Source organism: Martes martes, assembly GCF_963455335.1.
Source record: "Martes martes genome assembly, chromosome: 11".
NCBI lineage: Eukaryota > Metazoa > Chordata > Mammalia > Carnivora > Mustelidae > Martes > Martes martes.
This window is the reverse complement of record NC_137899.1, coordinates 105017742-105038386: the sequence shown is the minus strand read 5'-3', so window position 1 is coordinate 105038386 and position 20645 is coordinate 105017742. Positions and strand designations below refer to the sequence as shown.

The following is a 20645-nucleotide window of genomic DNA, read 5'->3' as shown; positions in this document are numbered from 1 at the left end:
CTAAGCACTGTGTGTGCGTGATCTCCCTCTATCCTGGCAACAACCTTGTGAGATGGCTACTGTTGCTGCCCTGGTTTTCAGGATGAGGAAATGGGGGGGTTAGCCAGGCTAGGCGACGTGCCCAAGTACAAAGCTAGAAGTGGAGGAACCCAGCTCCTAGCCAGCTCTGTCTGATTTCATCCTTCCTTGCTGTCCACTTCTGTGACCTCTCTCGCTCCATGGCAGCAACAGCCCTGAGCACTTAACAGTAAGAAGAAAATCAGAGAGAGTCCTTCACTGTATTTTAAGCTTATGTCATTGTAGTCTGTTTCAATTTGACTTCAAAATGCAGAAGTTTGTCTTGATAAATTAAGTTGCTGAGTCTACGGCCGAGTGTCTTAACCACTGGCAAGTTGCTCCTAAATCACAATTGAACACCGAAGAGAGGTGAGGGCCAGAACTGCCGCAGGATTCCTAACAGAAGCTAGAATACCACGTTGGGTTCCAAGAAAAAGAAGTTGATTTATTAATTTTTAAAACAGGAAACTGGAATGAAATAGCAAACGATGCTTCATGCACAGGTCCTGTTTTCCTGGTGGAGTTCAGGCATTTCTTAGAAATAGGACTGACTGCATCCTTAGGGCAAACTCGAAGGAAAATGAATCGTGCTCTTGGGATTCAGTTTGAAGAGAAAAATCCAATTCTCTAAACAGAGGCCATGATTGTAAAACTCAGATTTTGTAAATGGGGTGCTGTGATTCAGTGGCTCCATGGCCCTCACGGTTGACTTCAGCTGGGGAGGAGAAAACTCCAACCACTTTTCAAAGCTCTGCGTGGTGTGAGTATTCATTTCCCTTTCTAACATGGAAGAAGACTTTCTGGAGAAAACGTACACTTCTGCTAACACGCCAGCGTTATCTTCTGGAAGCGTGGTTTAGATCCCACTGCTTTCCTCAGCAGCCCCTCTCCTTCTAGAAAGTGGTGCAGCCATTAGGCGCAGTCCCTGTCACCAAGTTTTATGTGGTTGCCCTTAAATTTGTGTCCCCGAGAAAAACAGTAACAGAGTTTCTCTCCCCTCTTTCTTACAGAAGAAGGTGTTTTGGGTCACAGAGGGAGGTTTGGGTTAACTGTGTCCCCCCAAAAGATGTGTTGCAGTCCTAATCGCAAGTACATAGAACCAAGTAAGGCTGATGTTGGCTGGATGGGGTGGGTCCTCACCCACGGTCGGTGTCCCTAAAGGAGACAGAAACTGGGGTTGAGAGACACAGGAGGAAGGCTACGGGCCTCTGGAGGCGGCGATCGCGGTGGGTGCATCTACAACCAGGAATCCCACAGATTTCTGGCAGCACGAGAAGCTGGAGAGAGGCACGGAGCCTCCAGGAAGGCCTGCAGACGAGTTGCTTTCTCACTCCGGCCCCCAGAACTGCGAGAGAACATGCTTCTGTTGCTCTAAGCCCACTGAGCTTGTGGTCATGGGCTATGGCAGCCCCAGGAAACATATACAGACGGTGGCTACTTTTTTCCTTTAACAGGGCACAGGAGGTGCCCAAGGCTTGAAGGTGACGTCCCAGCTCTGCGGGCATGCAGCCGGGCTTCTGAGCTGGTGTCCCAGGACCGCTGAGGAATCAGCACCAGATCCCGTTGCGCGCAGCGGTCTGAGGGTGAACCCACAGCCACGCCCACGCTGCCTGGGCCGGCTCCTCCAAGGGGCCCATCCGAATCCGCCCTCGCCTGGGGAGAGCTCCGGGGAAGGGACAGGCCCTCACCGAGCCACCAAAGACAAAGCACGGAAGATTGGGGCAGTACGTTCGGTGTAGGGAGCTCTAAGGTAGCTGCGTAAGAGGAGAAATCGCAATGAATCAGAAATGGGGACGTAAACACCAAAAATAAGGAATGTGCTTTTCAAATCGTAAAGAGCTGAACACGCTGAACACGCGTGAGGCCCTGACCGTACTGGGCCAGTGAGAAGACCAGCAAACCGAAACTTATTGATATTTCCTGGGAAATCGTTATAAAGTGTTACATCATAACACTGGATTCTGGATGCTCCGCCAGACCCCAGAGATCTGGAGAACAATCTAAACCTCTGTACGTTAAATACGTGGGTGAATTTCCACCGGGTCCTACCGCTTCCAGCTTACAGGTGCTTCTCACGCAAGCACTCAGTGACCGTCTGAAACCCACGTCTTGTCGACAGAGATGCTGGCACAGGTGGGAGAGGCCTCGCTTGGTCGGAGTGGAGGTAAGCGTCTTTCCTCACCTGTGCTATTTTAACCTATTGTGTGCCAAAGTATAAAAATAACGTATGCCTTTAAAAATGTTTACATAATTAAAATTAAGAATTTAAGAATTACAGGGGCACCTGGGGAGCTCCGTTGGTTAAGCGTCTGCCTTCAGCTCAGGTCATGATCTTGAAGAAGACAGAGCCCCGCATCAGGGTCCCTGCTCAGCGGAGCGCCTGCTTCTCCCTCCCCCATCCACGTGCATGGATGCGCGCTCTCTCTCTCTATAAAGTCTTAAAAAACTTACACAGAACTACAGAAGCGACAGGCCTCGAGAAAGCACAGACCGAATGCTAAGGAAGTGGAGAAACCAGCACCGGACGAGGAGACCTAGGGGAGGTGTGACGAGGAGGGTGGGCATCGCCCGCGTGCCAGGGGAAGGACCCGATGCCAGGCGGCTAGTTACACAGCAGACAGGGATGAGGGACAGTCGGCTGGGGTGGAGTTCCCACGCCAAGCCGAGCATCATCCTGTAAGTCAAGGGGACAGGGCCACAGCCCATGAACCTACCCAAACCCCACATAATGGAAGGGGCAGACAGGCAGGCAGGAGGCCTTCACATGGCGGGGGGGGGTCCCAATTTCGTGATTTAACGGCCACGCGCATGATCCCCAGCCCCGGCGACCTCCACCCCCACCCCGACCCCGGTGGACGGCGAGCGGCTGCTGTGACTGGGCACCTGTCCTGGCTGGTTGGTGTCCGCCCTGTCCTGGTTCTAAATCCTTGGGCTCCAGCCCCGACCACGGTCCAGACGGAGCGGATCACGCTCCCTGTGCGACAGCTGAGCACCTGTGAACGTGAGGCGTCCCCAGAGCTCCCTGCCCCCACTTCCCAGAGAATCCCCTAATGTTGTCACGTTTTTCCTCAGCCCAGACGGGGAGGGTCCTTTGTTGCTGGGGCCACTCTGGCCGGGTCTTTGAGCCCGGTTGCTCTGCCCGGCGCCGCAGGGCGGGGGGGGCGAGGGAAGCCTGCGGAGCCGGGGGTGGGGACGTTAGTTTGCTCAGAGGCTTACAGGGTCTCCAGAGTAGCTTCGGGGTGTGGGAGAAACACTCAGGGGACGAAGTTAACAAATGCTGCCGCGGGTCAGACAGGCAGGTCTGCGCTCATCGCTGCTGGGAACCGCGGGGGGAACGGAACTACTGAGACTTCATTTTGGTTGTTAAATTGGACTCCTTAAGGCAAGTCTCCGCTGGACAGGTGGGGGCTCCCGGCTGTGGGGACCGTCCGTGCGCTCTCAGTGCTCCCCGCGCTCCTCTCGTGCTCTACCCGACCCCCCACACTCTGAATCTCACCCGCGCCTTCATCTGAAGAGTCACTTCCTCGGTGAGCCTTTGCTTCTTCGTCCCCAACACGACCCCAAGCGATCAGACTCCGACAGCGTAATCATGTGAAACTTTACCCCGCGGCGGTTACCGGCAACACGGGGGTGGGGGGGACACCGGGGGCACGACCTGGATTAGTTTCATGGTGGCCAAGTCTCCCCTCACGGCGCCGGGGCCTGAGGGTTGGCTGTTGTTGTCTTTGTACGTGTAAGTCTTTCTAGAAAACCCCCTTTTAAAAATGAGGTTTTGATTAGGTTTCAGAGGCCAAGGTTAATTTGGGCCTTTGAGTGACTCTAGCCAGAAAATAGGTGAATACGAAAAAAAATATTTACAGAGAAATGTTTTAGGCCAGAGGGCTAGTTCATGTGGACGCTGAGATGAGGCAACGCGTGAAATATTTAAATGGAGTCTAGATGCCGGATCCTCGTCTGGGACCCTCAACTTTACGTTCCCTTCCACCTGCCCCTTCTGGGTTTTGTCAGGGCGCTGCAGGCTTTACAGTTACGTCCTCCTCCTGGAGCCAAGGTCACGGACGTCTGCCGCTGCGGCTTCGGTCAGGCTCCGTCTCAGCTCCGCGCACCCAACTCCCCACGGACAATCAAAGCGTCGGACTCTCGGGTTCTTTCCTGCTTTGGCTCCCGAGGTCTCAGCCACTGGCCGGCTGCTCCCCAGCATGCATGGGAGAGAGGGGTTTGGTAATAACCTTGGAGGGGTCAAGGGGGGCTGAAGTTGTACTTCAGAGGCCCCCCACCCCATCTGTCTCCCTATTATCTTGGGAGAGGGTCTGGGGCTGAGCCTGGGGTGGCCCAGGGGCAGCGGCGTCCTGTTGTGTGGCCTCTCAAGACTTCGGGAGTCATGAAAAGAGGATGAGGTCGTGCACCGGCCAGCAGCTGGCAGAGGCTAACAGAGACCGAGTCCAGCAAAAAGTCCTGTTCTCCACCACGGCTCGCAAGACAGAACTGCTCCCGGCCAGGTCTGTCCTGCCTGTCACGGCGTCTCGTCCTCTGAGGTGACCTCGGGGGCTCTTCTTGGAGACACGATTTGTAACAACCGTGTGTATTAGCGCTTACCTTTGCATGGGTTCATACCTTGTCTTTCTAGGACATGAGAACAAGATGCAAAATACCAGTTTGTCCACTGTGGGACGTGGCTACTGTTCTGTATATGCGGACTGGTGTGATCGGGAACGTTCTGGGATAAATTACCCATGAATTACATCACTGGAGAATAATTTTTTTTCTTGTCTGAGACTGTTCCTATCACCTCCGTCCTTAAATATGCTTGAGAAGTTGATCTTTGAAATTCCTTTATTCCCTTTATACATGGCCTACATTCATCAAGGTGGAAGGCGTTCACTCGCCCACGTCCCAGGACCATTTGTGGACAATGCTGATGAACTTTGGGATTAACGGTGTGCAAACACCGGATGGGCTGTAAACCGCGAGGGTGTATAAGACCCATGGAGAGGTGGTGCAGGGACCTGCTGGCGGTCCCCCGTACCGGCCACCAGGCAGGACCCACTGTTCCAGGACTTGCTCCCATGGTGGACCAACACTGCACCTGCTGGCGCTCCCCCATACCCGTGACTTCGCAGGACCCTTCCCTGCCCCTGTTCTGGGACTCGCTCCCACCATCGACCAACACTGCCCTGCTGGCGCTCCCCCATACCCGTGACTTCGCCGGACCCTCCCCCCGCCCCCGCACATCTGGGCACTGGCCTGCCGCGCCTGCTAACCTTCGCACTTGAGCAGGAAGAAGTCGGCGCTGTGGCTGAAGGACGCGCTGAAGTACGTGCAGTTCTCCACCAGGTCGCAGGACAGGCACTGCCTGTTGAAGGTGCCCACCGTGCTGGCGCTGGAGGGGCAGAGACAGCAGGCCATGAGCTCCGCGGACAAGGTGCAGACCCCCCGGCAGCCCCAGAGCCCCCCACGCGCTCCAGAGTTCCTGGTGCCGCGCCTGCACACTGGACCCCTGGTGTTCGTCTCCTGAGATAGCCTCAACACTTGGGTCTGCGTCCCCCTTCCTGCCTGGGGGCGGCCCCCAACTCCGAGGAGCTCGCAGCACTTCCGCTCCCCAGGGGCACGCTCTCTCCCTGGGGACACGCTCAGTCACCTGCGCCTTTATCAGGCCCGTGCGCCCCAGCGTGAGGGGACAGTGCTTGGTGCGCTTATCTAGTACCTTGTACCCCGCTCTCTGGAGAAGAGGAGCTGGTTTTCCAGATCTTGGGACCGTGTCTGAGCGCCCGGTGCTGGCATAGGGCACATCAGGACCCCCCGGGAGCCCCAGAGACATGGGCTGGACTGAACTTGGGCTGCACCCCAGCGGGTTTTCCTGCAGGGTGGCACCGAGAGCTGGTGCTCCTCACTCGGTGGGGCCAGGGGAGAACCCCGTGACCACACTCGTCTAGCACAATGTCACGTCAGAAAGGCCTGAAATGGGTTTCCAACCTGAAGATACGGGTAGAGTCCTGGCACACGCCTGGGGGAGTTCCTGCCTGAGCATTCTGCAGGGCAAGGGTCCACTCTGACCCCAGGCCCCTCCGGAAACCTGTCCACAGTGGGGACGATCCCTCGTGCCAGCCAGAAGATGACCTTCTGGTCTATGTGTGAGGTAGAGGGAAAGGCACGCGGTCTGCCTTCATCATGTTCTGTCCTGGGGGGGACGAACTGAGCTACATTATCTGGACAGACATGCACAGCTACATAGAGAAGCCTGTGACCCCACGGCTTTGCCAGAGTTTTCTTCCTTCCAAAAGGACTCGGCCGAGCCTGCCTTTCACTCTCAGCATCCGCACCGGTGGGTGGGAGGGGACACACTGGTCCCCCCGATGGGCTTCTCCAGGCTCCCTGCCGCGGGGAGGGGAGCCAGGCATCAGTTCCATCCAGACTGAGTCACCCTCACAGGCCCTCAGCTGCACACAGAGCGGCTTGCGTGTGAGGGCCGCCACCAGCGGTCCCATCCTTCTAGTCGGGGAAACACGAGGAGGTAAAAGTTGCCGTACGTCCACCTCGGGCAATCCCGTCTCAGCGTCCACCACCTGCTCTGGCCGGAACAGTCACTGGGTCGACACTGAAGAGGGACGCACCCTAGGACGGTCTCCCTTCCAGGATTCAGATGTCGCCCCCCACCCTCCCCTTCTCTGAGGTCGTGGAGCTGCCGGTCACAGCGGGTGGGACGTGGAGACGGCAGAGCCGGCCTCCAGCACGCACCCCGCCCCGCCTGCCTGTGATGAAGCCCCGTGAGAACGAGCCCTCGAGAGCAGACTCGGACGGTGGTGAGGAGGAGAGACCCTCGGTTATCAACAGGAGGAAGTGAGCTGGGGAAACTCGTTCGGCAAAAGCAGAAAAAGGAAACAGAAGCTCCCACTGGGGCCGACGCCGGTCCCCGTAGTTCCTGCTCATGCTCTCGGGACATCGCAGGGACGGCCTGGAGTGGGTGTGCCCCACGCCCCCTCCCCTCTCCCCTGCGGCACAGGGTGCACCGGCCAAGCCAAAGCCCCCAGGGCAGTGCCCACGTACCTGTAGAGCTGCCTCCTCCGGGGCAGGTCCTCCGTGCTCAGGAAGTAGCTGCAAAGACCAGCAGGTGAAGAGGGATGGGGGTGCCCTGGGGGTGGGCCTGCCGTCCCCCCGCCAGGCTCCGGCTGCACACACACCCCGGGGACTTCTGGGGGTGCGTGGGGACAGGACCCATTCCGTCACTCAGGCCCAGTCCTGTGGGCGTGCAGGTGGGGAGAGCCGGGGGTGGGCAGGGCTGTGCTGGGGTCAGCGGGTCCCTGCACTCAGACGCAGGAATTTCTCTGCAAGACCGTGAGGCTCCTGGAGGGCCAGGCCCAGCCAGGTAACCTCGTAAAGCCTGGGGCAGCGACGTGGAGGAGTGGTGCTCACCTGCCCTGGGAGCTCAGGCGGAGGCCAGGACTCTGGTCCCAGGATCAGGGAGAAGCTGTGAACAGCATCCCGGCCTGGCCTCCGCTGTCCGAACTGAGCCTCAGCGCCCCCGTCACCATCGGAATAACCTGAATCACCTGGGCTCAGTGACCTGACCTCACTTTGTCTCAGCTGACTTGTTTTTGGACGGGGCCGGAGGCAGTCAACGGAGCCCGTGGGACCGCGGTGCGGAACGAGAGGGTGCTCATGGGGCACTCTGCGCACTGCCTAGAACTCGCAAACAGCGGGCCTGGCCACTCGGCTCCCTGTGCTCAGGGTCTCGCAACTTTGGAAGCGGGGCCCTCGAGACACTGGACCTAGGGAGTCCCGTGTCACTGAATGGAAGGGCCCGGGGCTGGAGGCCGGCCGTACTCACATCTGATTCCGCTTCTCGTCGTAGGACAGGATCTTGGTCACGTCCCAGTCTCCGGAGGTGATGGACTGTATGTTGTCATTGCTACTGTTGGGCTGGAATACCGGACAGGATGTGGGGGAGCTGGCCAGCCCGACCCACGCTTCGTTCCTAATCCCGGAGCCCCTGCACCGTGAGGGGGGTGCCGTCTGCCCCCCCCCGATCTGGCCTGTCCACGAAGCCTCAGCTGAACCCCTGAGCCCCAGCCCTCTCCCCTCCTCTGCTTGTCAGCAACACAGGACCGGCAGAGTCTGCATCCGTGCAAGTTGTCGCCTGCGACCCCGACGGCCATGCCTCCACCCGCGACACACGTGTCCCACGGGAGAGAGGAGTGCTGCCCCGCCTGCTGAAGCTGTCCTTCGCAGTGTGTGACACTCGTTACCTGAGTCATGGCTATGGGGAGACCGGAGGGAGGAAAGAGAGGGAGATGGGGAAGGGGGGCAAGGAAACAGAGACGAGAGGGAGTCAGGGGAGGAGGGAGGAAGGAGGGGGAGAAACTGAGGGGGAAGGGAGGGGAGGAGGCAGGGAGGGAGGACATGTGTCTGCCATTCTCTGCCGTTATTTACAAGGATGATTTGAACCGTTTTACTGAGTGTTGCAGACTCGCCCCCCGAGTGCCTCCCAGAGTGGAATAATTATAATAAACCGCAAGGGAGGGACACACGACCCTCTCAGCAGGAACGCTGTGATCTGGGATGGGGTGTGGAGGGGCCGGTGTGAGGCACAGGCCCGGCCTGCTGGATGGCACGTGCTGGGGGAGGCAGCGGGAATCGGACGCTGATCAAGTCAGGTGGGGCCCGTGGGGGTCTCGGAGCAGGGAGAGGCTGCGGGGGGGGGGGCAGGGAAGGTGGGGCCGTGGGGGTCTCGGAGCAGGGAGAGCCCGTGGGGGGGCAGGAGGTCTGGATGGCAGTGGGGCCTGAGGGGCTCTGGGGGAGCGGGGTGCCCCCTGGACGGGGGGGACCTCAGTTCCTGCAGGAATGTTGACCGGGCGCTCAGGAAATGCCGATCACATGCATGAAATCAGAGCCGAGGCCAAGTGAGAAACAAACACTTGGCTAACGTGACCCCAAATGCGCCGACAGGACGTGGGGCTGTAGGGAGCATGCCACGGTGCGCGACCGGGGAAGTGGGCCAGAGAGTCCGCTCGGCCCCCGCGGACGGAAACTGGGCCCTCCGCGGTCACGGCCGCTCCCGCTCCTGTTCCAGGCGGGCCCTACACGTGGGGCGTCCTCGCCCTGTTCTTCCGAAACCGTCTCTCGGCTCTGCCTGTGACGTGGGCCCCCTGCGCACTGTCTACAGGAGGCTCTCGGCGACTGTTTCAAGTCCAGTGCTATTCGCCTCGCCTGCACCGCAGGGGCTGACGCTGCTTCAGAAACGGGATCCAGGCTCGGGAGATGAGGGTCGGGGTCCCGGAAGCGCCACGCCCTCTCCCCACCGCCTCCCGAAGGGCAGCGTTCCCCAGGACCTCGGTGCCGCAGGCGGGCGCCCCCGGTGGGCACCCCCCTCCGCTGCTGGTTCTAGACCCGCCAGGCTCTGAGGTTCCCCGCTCCGTGACGCGCCGCGCACGAGCCCCGAGCCCCCAGACGGCAGCGGCGGCGGCAGGGGCAGCCCCACAGGTGCGTGGTGACCGCGTGTGCTGTTCCCGGAAGTCTGCGCCCTGAAGGTGCTCGACCCGCGGGCCTGGGACAGCGGGTAAGGGGACAGCCCAGCAGACGGGGTCGTAGACCTGGGTTCTCGGGTCCCACGGTCTGCTGTGACCCGTCAGAAGCGTCACCATATCTCTGAGCCACAACAGGAAGGGCCACCGTGACCCGCTGCCCTGAGCAGGACCCCTGGACTCAGGAGCCCCGTCCGGCCCCAGCTCCTGGAGCCTGCCTTCCGCGTCCCGACCCTGGGGCTCGCTCTGGGGCCCTTGCCGGTAACTGGGGCGCACAGAGCAGCCGCCACGGGGGCTGTCACCTGCACGGCGAAGTTTTAGGAGTTGTCGGGATTACCTGGGATGACGACACGGTGATGTGATAGAATTTTCCTTGTCCCCCCTGCGGGATGGCTCGCACGAAGAAGAACTTCCGGCCGTCCTTGGAGAACACCGGCTCTTCGTTCTGGGGACGAGAGCAAAGGACGGGGTCCATAAAAAGCCTTCATTCTGAGGAGGTTTACCAGGGCAACAAACATTTTGAGATCCATTTTCTCTGTAATTTCTAATGCGAGATCCGGTGGGACGAACCAGTGCTGGGCGGGGCCTTTCCTCTCCCGGGGAATCGGGAGTCAGACCTTCTCTCTTCCAGGAGGGAGGCTGAGGAACCAGCAGAGACACCCAGAAGCAGAGCCCATCGCGAGAGAACACCCCCGGGGGGGCGCGTGTGCGCACTGGTTCACGGGACAGAGCCGGCCGGCGGCGCGGGAGGCTCAGCGTTAGCCCGGCTCGGGGCACGGCACGCGTCCATGGGGGGCGGGGGGGGGGCGGCATTTATCACCCACCACGAAGAACGCGGTTCTGAGCACTCCCACATCTGATTTTCCCTAACATGAATTCTACACGTCCGGTCCTGTCTTTTGTTTTTATTTCATTAAACCCATCTCGCTCTGAAGGGCCCAGCCGGGAGACAAGTAACGAGAGTGAGAAACAGCAAACGAGGACATGTTTCACGCGTTCTGAGACGCAAGGGCAGGGAACCGTCCTCCCAGGGACCTCTGACTCGAGGCGCGGGCTGGACGGGGCCCACATGTGCTGGGATCCGTTGCCCTCCCGGGGGACGGAGGTGCGGGCTGGGTTCAAAGCCGAGGCCGGCGGCGTGCTGCCCCCATCTCTGCGCGGCCCCCCGACAACACCGGGCAGCCCCAGGGTCTGGCCGCCGCCTCGATGGGGAAAAGGCATTTTGGTCCAGCGGCTGCCAGGCCTCTCCAGAGCTCGGGCCTGGAAGTCTCCACCCGTGAACGGCAGGGAGTCGGCTACCAGGCGGTGTTTTCGGACTCAAAGAGCTCCACGCTCACACGGGCTGAGCTCACGGGAAAGACGCCCCCGCGGGCGCCAGGAGCACGCTTCCCCGGTGAAGGGACGCGTGCGCGCAGATGCGACGCCCCAGAGAAATAAACAAACACGTGATTAATGTGACATTTAATCTTCATGAATATCTGCAATAAAATGAAACCTTCAATCTGCAAATATTTGTTTTCCTATTTAGAGCAGGCAGCGTGGTATTTAAGCACAGAGGAAGCGGGAAAGCGAGCGGCGACTCCGGCTTTTTAAACGTGCTTCTATTTGCCAGGGGCGGGACGGATCCTGCAGTATTGCCTCGGTTTTCTGGGGGAAATGTTTGCCCTTTTGGCAGAGGAAAACTCTCCGAATAAAGGTAGTAAGTAATTAGTCCTGGCCAGGTGCTTTGCTGTTACGCCGAGAAGGCCCTCGTCCTGTTGACGTTGACTTTACACTGGGAGGGAGCTTGTGCCCGAGCCTCTCTGAGACCTGGTTTCTCGGGCTGTACCTGTGCTCTCGGTGAGAAAGCCCAGTGGGTTTTGAGGAGGGGATCCGGACGTTAACCCTGCTTCTGGCTCTCCTGGGCTTTGGGGGAAGCATCCTAGTCTCTCTGGGCCACAGAGAGCCTATGTCTTTCCACGGCGCTCGCCACACATCAGTGCAGAGGGGACTCCTCGTGAGTTCTCCGTATCGTGTCTGCCAGTTCTTTCCTGAGAGTGGTCAGATACACTCACCTTGCCCAATCCCCCAGCCTGGATCCTGAAATCACAAAACCAAAATTCTGGTAAAAGCTGAAAGACGGTCGGACGTTGGCCCATAGGACCAACTCCTCAACCAGAGGATGGGTTCTGGGGCTCTACCACAAGTCCCCATGGATCTGCATCAGGACACCGTTGCCAAGTCACTGCTGGTGGTGATGGAGTGTGTGTGTGTGTGTGTGTGTGTGTGTGTGTGTGTATTGGGGAGGAGGCTGCTTATTCTTCTGGAATATTCCTAGAAGAGAAAGAACTGGGTGGACCTCCGATTGTGGGACACGTACACACTTGTCTCCTCCGGGTTGGCTCATGGGGAGCCCCACAGGGTCCATGTTTTGGCCTCAGAAAGCACAGGGGAGGAAAAGAGAGGGAGTGGGGGTTCGGGTCTGCTCCAGCCCACCTCGGTTCCCCTGGCAGCCAGGGATCAGAAGACCGTTGATCTAAGCAGACTGGGTCTCCTGAGGTAGACGGGACGTCCCAGACTCTGGTTCTCTCCAAGGACACCATGCCCTGCTCGAGCTGGTGTAGTGCCCATGCCTAGAGCAGGGAGCAGACAGATGTCAGCCTTGAACGCGTTTCTAACTTACTCTCCAAGACCTCGTGGAATCTTGAAGGATTCAGAAATGCTACAGATTATTTTGTGAAAGGCAGGGTCCATCAAATCCCTTAGGAATCATCTCTTTGAAAGGACTGTCATGAGACGCTGTTGAAACTGGATTTTCCAACTGCCCCCGGAGGAGCTCTGTGTTACTGATGCCCGGGGAGTGGTACCATAGAAATCAGGGCCTCCCCATGCTCCCCGGACCAGACCTGGGGAAGCACCAGCTTAGAGGAAGTGATTCCTTTCTGGGACGTGTTCGCTTCCACTCGAAACAGCATCATGTAGTCTCCAACGGCTGTTTTAAAAATGTTAGCTGTTTGCTCAGTGAGTGCCTTCAAGTCCACGTTTTAAAAGTTGTAATTCTTTATGCTACTTTTTTAGTGTTGACTTGATCTTGCTGGAGAAGGTCTGGTTTCCTGAGTCCCACCTGGGCTGTCCGTCTGGAGCGTGGATGGTGTTGGCAGGTAGGCCACAAGACGTGCTGCTGATAAATACAGGAACCTCCCAGCGTGGACGGTGTCTCCGCAGCACCGGTGGAGAGGCCCGCCAAGCCGCTCAGCCCTGCAGGCTGTGCACCCCAAGGACCAGCCAGGATGGTGGGAGGTCAGGGAAGCCGCCGTACAACCAGCAGCCCCCCCACTCCCAGAGAGTAGCACATCGCTGGGCCGCCGCCAGGAGCTCCCCCTCATCCCCTCCTACTCAGACACAGAAGCTGCCCCTGACTCCAGGAGGTCTGGGGGCCCCAGGGCTGCCCCCTCAGGTCAGACTCTCTTCTCCCTGCTCCAGTCCTGCTGACCGCTAACACTTGAACACATTTCCTGAACATGCCGTAGGATGACTTCCGTTGGCCGCACGTTGGCGTTGGACTCGTGTGCGCCTCTCATCTTCTTCTCTGCCCGGTGGGTCTGTGAGAGCGGTAGCTCGAGTAGATTCATTTAAAGAAATGTATTGGGGTCAAATTCACATAAAATAAAACAAAACACTTTAATAAAAGTAAATAATTAAGTGGCACCTAGTATGCTCACGATGTCGGGCAACCAGCACCTCTCTGGTTCCAGAACATTCCCATCACCCAGGAGACAAGCCCAGGCCCTTGAAGCTGCTCCTCCCTGTCCCCCGCCCCCACCCCGGCAGCCAGCGACAGCTCCGTGAACTCATTTATCCCAATGTCTCATGTTCACGGAATCACACGGTGGGGGTCCTTTTGTCCAGCTCTTGTCCCTCCGCAGAACATTCTTCTGCTCAAGATGGCCAAACGGGAGAGACGGCCCAAATGCCCCTCGACAGATTAACCAGCTGTGGTCTATCCAGACAACAGAGCGTCGCTGAGCCCTGACGAGGAAGGATGTTCTCGCACTTGCTAGCCGGGGGCTCAGAAGGACCTGACGCAGTAGCCGCCTGGTCCGATCCGTAAATATCGGTCGTCCAGACGACCAGATAGATAACGCGTTCTCTCCTGATTCTTCCCGTCCACCTCCCTGACGTTTGTCTGATGCAAGCGGACACACATCACACATGTGTGATATCTGTGCGCACATCCCGGGGCCGGGGCCTTTGGGAACTTCCCAGCACAACGCCGGCATCATTCCCGCTCCCGCCGTAGGGCCTGGAGCCCTCGCTCATTCCCCGCATCGTCTCGGCTTGGGCTTGGCAGCCTGGCTTCCGCGCGGGAAACAGAAGCGGGCACTTGGGCGAGTCCTCTTCTGGGGAAGCCTGGCAAGGAGGAGTCCTGAAAAGCAGTCGGGCCCCCCTGTGAGGCTGCTCCCCGGAATTAGTGACGGGAGGTGGGGACAGACCGTCCACTCCACACGGCGGAGGTGTCGGCAGCGGGCCCCGACCCCGGTCGCTCACATCAGTGAGGAAGGACGCCGGCGCCCGCTGCACCACGACCCCCGACCTCCAGCCCGGTGCGACTTCTCCCACCAGTTCCCAGGCCGTGTTCCCACCAGGAGGCTGGACAGGAAGGAAGGAAGCTTCTAAAACACTCTCGCCTGTTCTCTGATGGGCTGCGCAGTGAGACAAAGCGACAGAAAACACCGGTGCTGAGGGCTTCGCTACTTTGTGGCAGTTTGACCGTTTTTGCTGGGGTAGAGGCTGTCCTCGTCGGCCTCTCCGACCTCCTGGAATCCCAGGCCTTTCTGACCTGCGTCGGGATGGGAAACCTGGGGGGGGGGGGCTCTCGGCCAGGTCCCCAGGAGGGCTCAGGCCACACCACTGTGGGGTCCACCTCACCCTGGACCCCTGAGAGCACGCGGAGAGAAAAGTCGAGAAAGATGTCTCCTTTCCTCTGGCTGGGGCAGAGCAGACTGCGGCCGCTCCTCTGGCCTCCTCATGGCCTCCAAAAGGCCGTCCCTCTGACAGCCCTGAGATCTCACCCAGAGACCTCAAGGCCATCTCCTGTGGCCCTGGGGTTCTCCGGTCACGCTCAAGGCCACGGGGAGCAGGGGTGAGATGGGCCAAGCAGCCCACACCTCCCACCGGGGCTCGAAGCTCCATGGCTCTGTGCGGGGTTGAACGGGGGGAGCCATTCGGTGGTGAAAACCCGGGAGGCCAGCACGGCGGTGGCGGATCTGGCGGCCGGTGCGGACAGAGCGTGGGAGCTTCGACAGGAGCACTTACCTGTCTGTGGAGCCAGGCTTCGCTTTCATCCTCGTGTTTCTGAAATGGAACAAGGAGCATTAGAGAAAGGACGTCTTGTTTTTGCATGTTTTGTGCCTGTGACCAGCTGGTTGCGAACCGCTCGATGCCCCTCGATGGTGGTTGTGCAAGCACAGACAGGGCCTTGGCCCACCCAGGAGGCAGCGTCCCAGCCCCGCACCGGTGTCCCTGAACGAGGAAAACGTCACTTGCCCCAGCAGCGAGGACCACGCACTCATGGCGGGCAGGAGCCCCCAGAAGACGGTGCACGTCTACCCCTGGGGCCCAGGGTCTCACGTGCCACATTGGTGCAGGGTGTGTGTGTGTGCACGTGTGTGGACACTTCTCACACGTCCAGTTCACAGCTCTGAATGACAATCCTGGTGGCCCAGAACAGTACAAGGACAGAAAATGTAAAATGAAAAGTAAATCTCCCAGGAGTGTGTGGAAATATGCACAACGGGAGACAAAAACAAAACAAAACACCAGCGTGACGCAGTGCAACGGGGCGCCTGCTCCCCGCACTGGTCTGACCTCCAGCTGCCGGGCGTGGGGGTGGAGGGTCCTGTCCATGGACCGACGGCAGGAAGGGGTTGCGTTACTGACACGGGGTCGGGGCACGGATGAGACGAAGGGTAGAGAACCAGCAATTCCCAGCCCCTGGCCGCGCGTCTGCCCCTTCCCTCCCTCCCTCCTCCCTCCTTCCCTTCAGTGACACCATCGGCACAACCTGGAGTCTGATCTCCATCGTATCAAGAAACGAGGCACATCCCTGACCTACTGGGGGCCATCAGATCGCTGAGCTCACCCTAACACTGTGCTTGGTGCGGCAGGAGCTGTGTCCCCCCACCCAAAACACAGCAAAGCGGCTCTGCGGGGGTTTTCCTCCCCAGTTGGGAAATAGAAATGTACGGTCCTAAAAGGAGCTTCTGAAAGACACGCCTGGGTTGATTAATGGAGTTTAATGGGTTTTTTTTTAACCTAATACCAGGAGGTCAGCCTGTTAGGGCTTGCCCTGGAGTGCAGGGATCTGAGCCCACGCAGCAGAGGGCATGCCCGCTGCAGGCCGGGGGCAGTGGAGGGGCCGTTCCTTTGACCCGCCCGGCGGCCAGGCGTCCGCCCGGGTTTCCATTCTTTCTCTCTGCTTCTGTACGTATTTTCCACTTTGCCTTCCCCACGTTTGTTTGCCTTCTCTGACTTCACAATAAGTCAGGTGAGGCCCCTAGGGACACTGCTGGCCTCACCGGTGCCCTCAGAGGCAGAGGCTGGCCCACCTGGGTGCTGACCCACGCAGGGATGCACCTGCTCTGGGCGGGTGCAGGACAGAGCCCACCCAAGGGGGAAGCCGGGCTGTAGTGCTGGCCTTTCCTGGGTCCCGGGGCCTCAGGCTATCCCTTCCCCTCTCTGATGTCCGCTGGAGAACGAGGGGATGCTCGTGGTGAGACAGGAGCGGGCACAGGTGAAGGGGAATAACACATCACGGACCGCTGAGTGTGCCCTAGTCCCAGGACGGGACTCCTCGGGTCGCTGAGCGAGGAGCCCAGAGGTTTGCCGCAGTGCACAACTCATCCACAAGGTGGCAGCAAAGCAGAGGCCAGCGGGTAGGTCCCCACCGTGGTTGGTGCCCGGCGACCTAGCCCAACCCCCACCCCTCCATTGCGACCTCCAGGCTTCCCGCCATTGGTCCCCGCACCCGCCCCCCCCCGCCCCGTACCTTTGTGCAGACCCCAGTGGTGGCGTCGCAGAGGGTGAGGATGGACACGTTCTGCGCGCGGCTCAGCCAGTTGACGGCGACCTTGGTGCTGGTGGCCCACTTCACCATGGTGATGTAGTACTCCCTGCGGGCACACAGGCACGCGGCGTTAGCGGTCTTGGCCATGGCAGCCGGCAGCCGCGCGGCCCCGGGGGTCTGAAATGGGGCTTCTGGACCCCGTGCACTGATGCTGAATTCTGCTGGGAAGCCGGATCACCGGTGCGCAGGGAGCCCCGCGGGAGTGTGGTTCTGTCCGGGCTGCGACCACGGTGCGCTGGGCCCAGCATGCAGCTGGCCCTCCCCCCGGAGGGCAACCGTGTCTCCTACTGCCCCGTGGGTTTTATAAGTCAGGCTGTGCCCCGCGGACCTACTGGCTTGGTTTTCCCGCCCAGCCCAGGGCAAACTCACGCCTCCCTGGAGGCAGCAAGGAGGTCACACAAGGCAGCAGGGCGAGACCGGGAGGGGCTGGAGAGAGGGGCCCTCCTGGAGTGCGAGAGGCCGTGAGCACACAGGGGCGAGCAGAGGAAGGCGCCCTGCTCCCTTTGCCTCTCCCGAAAAGGCACAATGCCCAGGGGACGACATTCGCCGGCTAATTAGGGAAATCGCTGCATGGCTCCGGGCACCAGCAGATACCCTAGGTGTCACATGCCTGCCTTCCCCCGAACCTGGAAATATCACAGTGTTCTAGGCTACCCTGTACCTAGCATGGACGGGGGCCGGGGGGGGGGGCTCCTGGGGCTTCTGGTAATTAATTCAACCACCCAGAGCCCTTTGAACATGGGATTTTTAGGGAAAAAAAAGAAAACATGTTTAAGAGGAAGAAGAAAATACCAAGAAAACAAGTGTACAGAAAGACTATCCCAAGGAGAGCTCCAAGAATGTTCCAGAGGCCCGCTAACCCTGTTCCGTCACCTGTCCCATCTATCTATAATGAGATCTATTGTCCAGAATGATGACTCTGTGGTCTTACAAGATCCTTTATCACTCACGACAGCAGCACATTCACTAGACAATGCCCTGCAGGCTGGACAGGCACGTGAGTGCGCCCAGTGACTATTTTCAACAGAAAGGCCTAAATCACCAGGTGCTTTCCACTAAGCTTGGGTTAAGCACGCAAGGAGATTAAATTGTTGTGTCCCTATTTCTCAAATCCACCTGCTAATCAAAACAGGCCGTCCCCTCCCCCGGCTGGTTCGCAGTCTTGGCCCATGTGCTGGGGATGTGGCTGGTGAGGATGTCACTTGGGCATAATCCAGGATTTTCAACATTCTCAACTGCTGTGATGTTTGAAAGAGGGCCGGGTCCGCTCCTGCCACCCGCACAGCCAGCCACCGGGCCTCGGGGACCTGGGTCCGTGTGTCTACAGGACCTGCCTTCTCACCCAACAGCATCGGGCTCCTGCTCTGACAAGGGGCATGGCCTTTCAGCAGGTCCTCACGGACGCTGCCCCGCCCAAGGGCTCGGAGCCCGTTTCTAACGTGAGGTTCGATGGGCTCCCTGAGTATCTGCGGGCACGGAAACTTTTCTTTATCTCGGCTTTTCAGAGTAACTCAGGGTCTGTGCCCGGCCCCCGCTTCTCGAGTAATACTTCTTATTTTTAAATTGCAGCACAAACGACCCTTGGGTCTCTGCTCGGTAGATGCTAGAGGCCGCTAGCTGGCGGGGCCACGAGGACGGAAACCCTGTCGTCCTGGACCGTGGGCCTGTCGGACCCAGACAATCATACTGGGGGTGTGGCGTGGGAAGTCACAGTGACGAGCAAACATGCTTCATCGGGATGAAATCAAGGAGGAGAAAGTCAGATCTCCTGGGACGACTGGTTTATTTCCTCCCCCGGCCTCCACACTGGTTAGGGAGGACCCCGTCCTTGGAAACACTCATCTGCTCTATGTGTCTTTGTAGGTCTTACGGTGCTATTCTGCACTATCTTCTTATCGACCCAATATAAGTCTTTCTCTCCTTTACTCCCCTAATTTGTGACCTGAGGCATGTTGTAGAAAGGAAGAAATAATGGCACGACAGGACCGTGAAACCTGGACCCGCTTGGCATATTTGTGTGGACGCTGGCAGGGGCCCGGATGAGGGCAGGTGCAGCGCCCCCCCCCCCGGGGGAGCCCGCGGGCTTTGCTTCCACACCTTGATGCGGAGCTTGAATCGGCCGTCCCTCATCGGCATAATATGAATTTCAAACAAACTGGTGGCACCCTTAGAGATTTTATGGCGAGGAAATATAGTGAGAAATTCTTTTTAGAAGTCTAGAAACAATAAACGTTATGAAGGACTCCATAAAGATGACCTAATATACCTCCGTCCACGTAGGCGCACCGCCTCCCCGTTGGGCAGTTACGGGACCTCGTGTCGCTAATCGCCAAGACCCTGGGGAGCCTTCTGCCTGAGCATCCTTCAGGACGTCACACTGACCTCATCCCTTGTACAGCAACACTGTGCCTCGAACCAATATTTCCCCACCCCGTGAAATCCATCGGTGACTGGGCTGCACACCAAGTACGTCCCGGCTATTTAAAAAATCAAGTCAAATCGCAAAGATAAAGCACCGTCCGGGATGGGTGACTTAAATGGAGCCACCAACCCCAGAGCCTCACGGAGGAGTAACGCCCGGGAACGAAGGACGCTCTTTCGCGACGGGAGATCTGGAGTCCCACCATATGTTTGTGGAAAGGAAAAGATGACCTTTACCCCTTTCCAAAATTTTCCTTAAGAGAGATCCACACGTAGATAAGAAAAGTCCTCCAGGTTCCTTACACACTTCCCGTTTTCTCCAATTTCAAAGCTGGTAGCTTAATGGTTACGCAGGAAACGGCGCAGACGGGCTACGGGGCTGGTGGCAAGGACCGAGGCCACGTCCGTCGGGCTGTTGGTGGTGGTTTGGGCGGAAGGTCTGTGTCGTGGTCCTCTTTCAGCGTGGACCGCACGGACACACGAGGATTTCCAGCACTCGGTAGCATCCAGTTGGCAAATCTGAGGTAGCCTTTACCAACTTAGTGTGGATGTGCCTCTAAACCACACACAAAAAAGACGTAAAATCACGATACCACTAAAAGGGAGTGTTGAAAACCTCCAGCAACCATAGCACAGATAGAAGCGCATGAAGCCACCCGGCGGGCTGCCCACCCCGCGCCTCACTCTGCGAGGCAAGTGGGAGAACAGGATCCTCCTCCCGGGGTCTCATCCTTCCTCAGGAACCCTGACCTTGCACCACCCAGAAATCTGGGAAGTCAAACCTTTGCTGCGTCCATGTTACAGAAGGTCATGATTTTTCATAGATGACTATTGACTTAGAACATCCAGAAAAACCCACAGAAAATTATAAAGAAGGCAGAAGAAAACATTCGACTCTGCCCAGCGGAGGCACGCCAGGTGGAGACGGGGGAGATTCACTCTTCCGATTCCGTCGGAGAAGGTTCAAGCAGCCCCCGAAGTTCAGAGTCAAAAATAACCCTCCTGTGCCATCTGTTGCCAGGTGTCAGGCGTGGGCGGCTGTCTCCTTCCTGAGGTGGAGAACGGCAGAGGTCGTCACACAACCTGGATGAAGGAAAGGGGGAGCTATGCCGACAGCACAAGAGCAGAACGGACTGGGACGCCCGGGTGGCTCAGTCGGTGAAGCCTCTGCCTTCGGCTCAGGTCATGATCCCAGGGTCCTGGGATCGAGCCCCGCATCGGGCTCTCTGCTCGGCAGGGAGCCTGCTTCCCCCTCTACTTGTGAGAGTGTGTGTGCGCGCACGCTCTCTCTCTCTCTGATGAAAAGACTCTTTCTTTGAAGAAAAAAGAAGAAAAGCAGAACATAACCTTAAGAATACAGGATCAGACGAAGAGGAGGGATAAAGGTTCTAGGGAAACCAGATCCGAAGGTGAGAGGAACTGGACTCAGAGACACGGAGGAAAATTTGGGAAGCTCTCCCAGAAGGCAGAGGAAGTCGCCACAGAGGCAAAAAGAAGGAACAGGGACTGTTCTCCCGTCCCGGGATGTGAGAGCTTATTACAAG

The 20645-nt window shown here is 58.4% G+C and overlaps 1 protein-coding gene across 5 annotated transcripts in view; it reads right to left on the bottom strand.

Moving 5' to 3' along the window:
* DPP6 (dipeptidyl peptidase like 6) overlaps positions 1 to 20645 on the bottom strand; it is a gene marked incomplete at its 5' end in the record, with an annotated part of 869135 nt that overhangs the window by 56364 nt on the left and 792126 nt on the right. For all 5 annotated transcript variants that reach the window (XM_080819089.1, XM_080819091.1, XM_080819088.1 and 2 more), the window contains 6 exons: positions 5319 to 5437; positions 7102 to 7149; positions 7883 to 7974; positions 9913 to 10020; positions 14871 to 14909; positions 16603 to 16726. In XM_080819089.1, coding sequence (XP_080675215.1) covers positions 5319 to 5437; positions 7102 to 7149; positions 7883 to 7974; positions 9913 to 10020; positions 14871 to 14909; positions 16603 to 16726 — 530 coding nt within the window. The remainder of the gene's footprint in view (positions 1 to 5318; positions 5438 to 7101; positions 7150 to 7882; positions 7975 to 9912; positions 10021 to 14870; positions 14910 to 16602; positions 16727 to 20645) is intronic.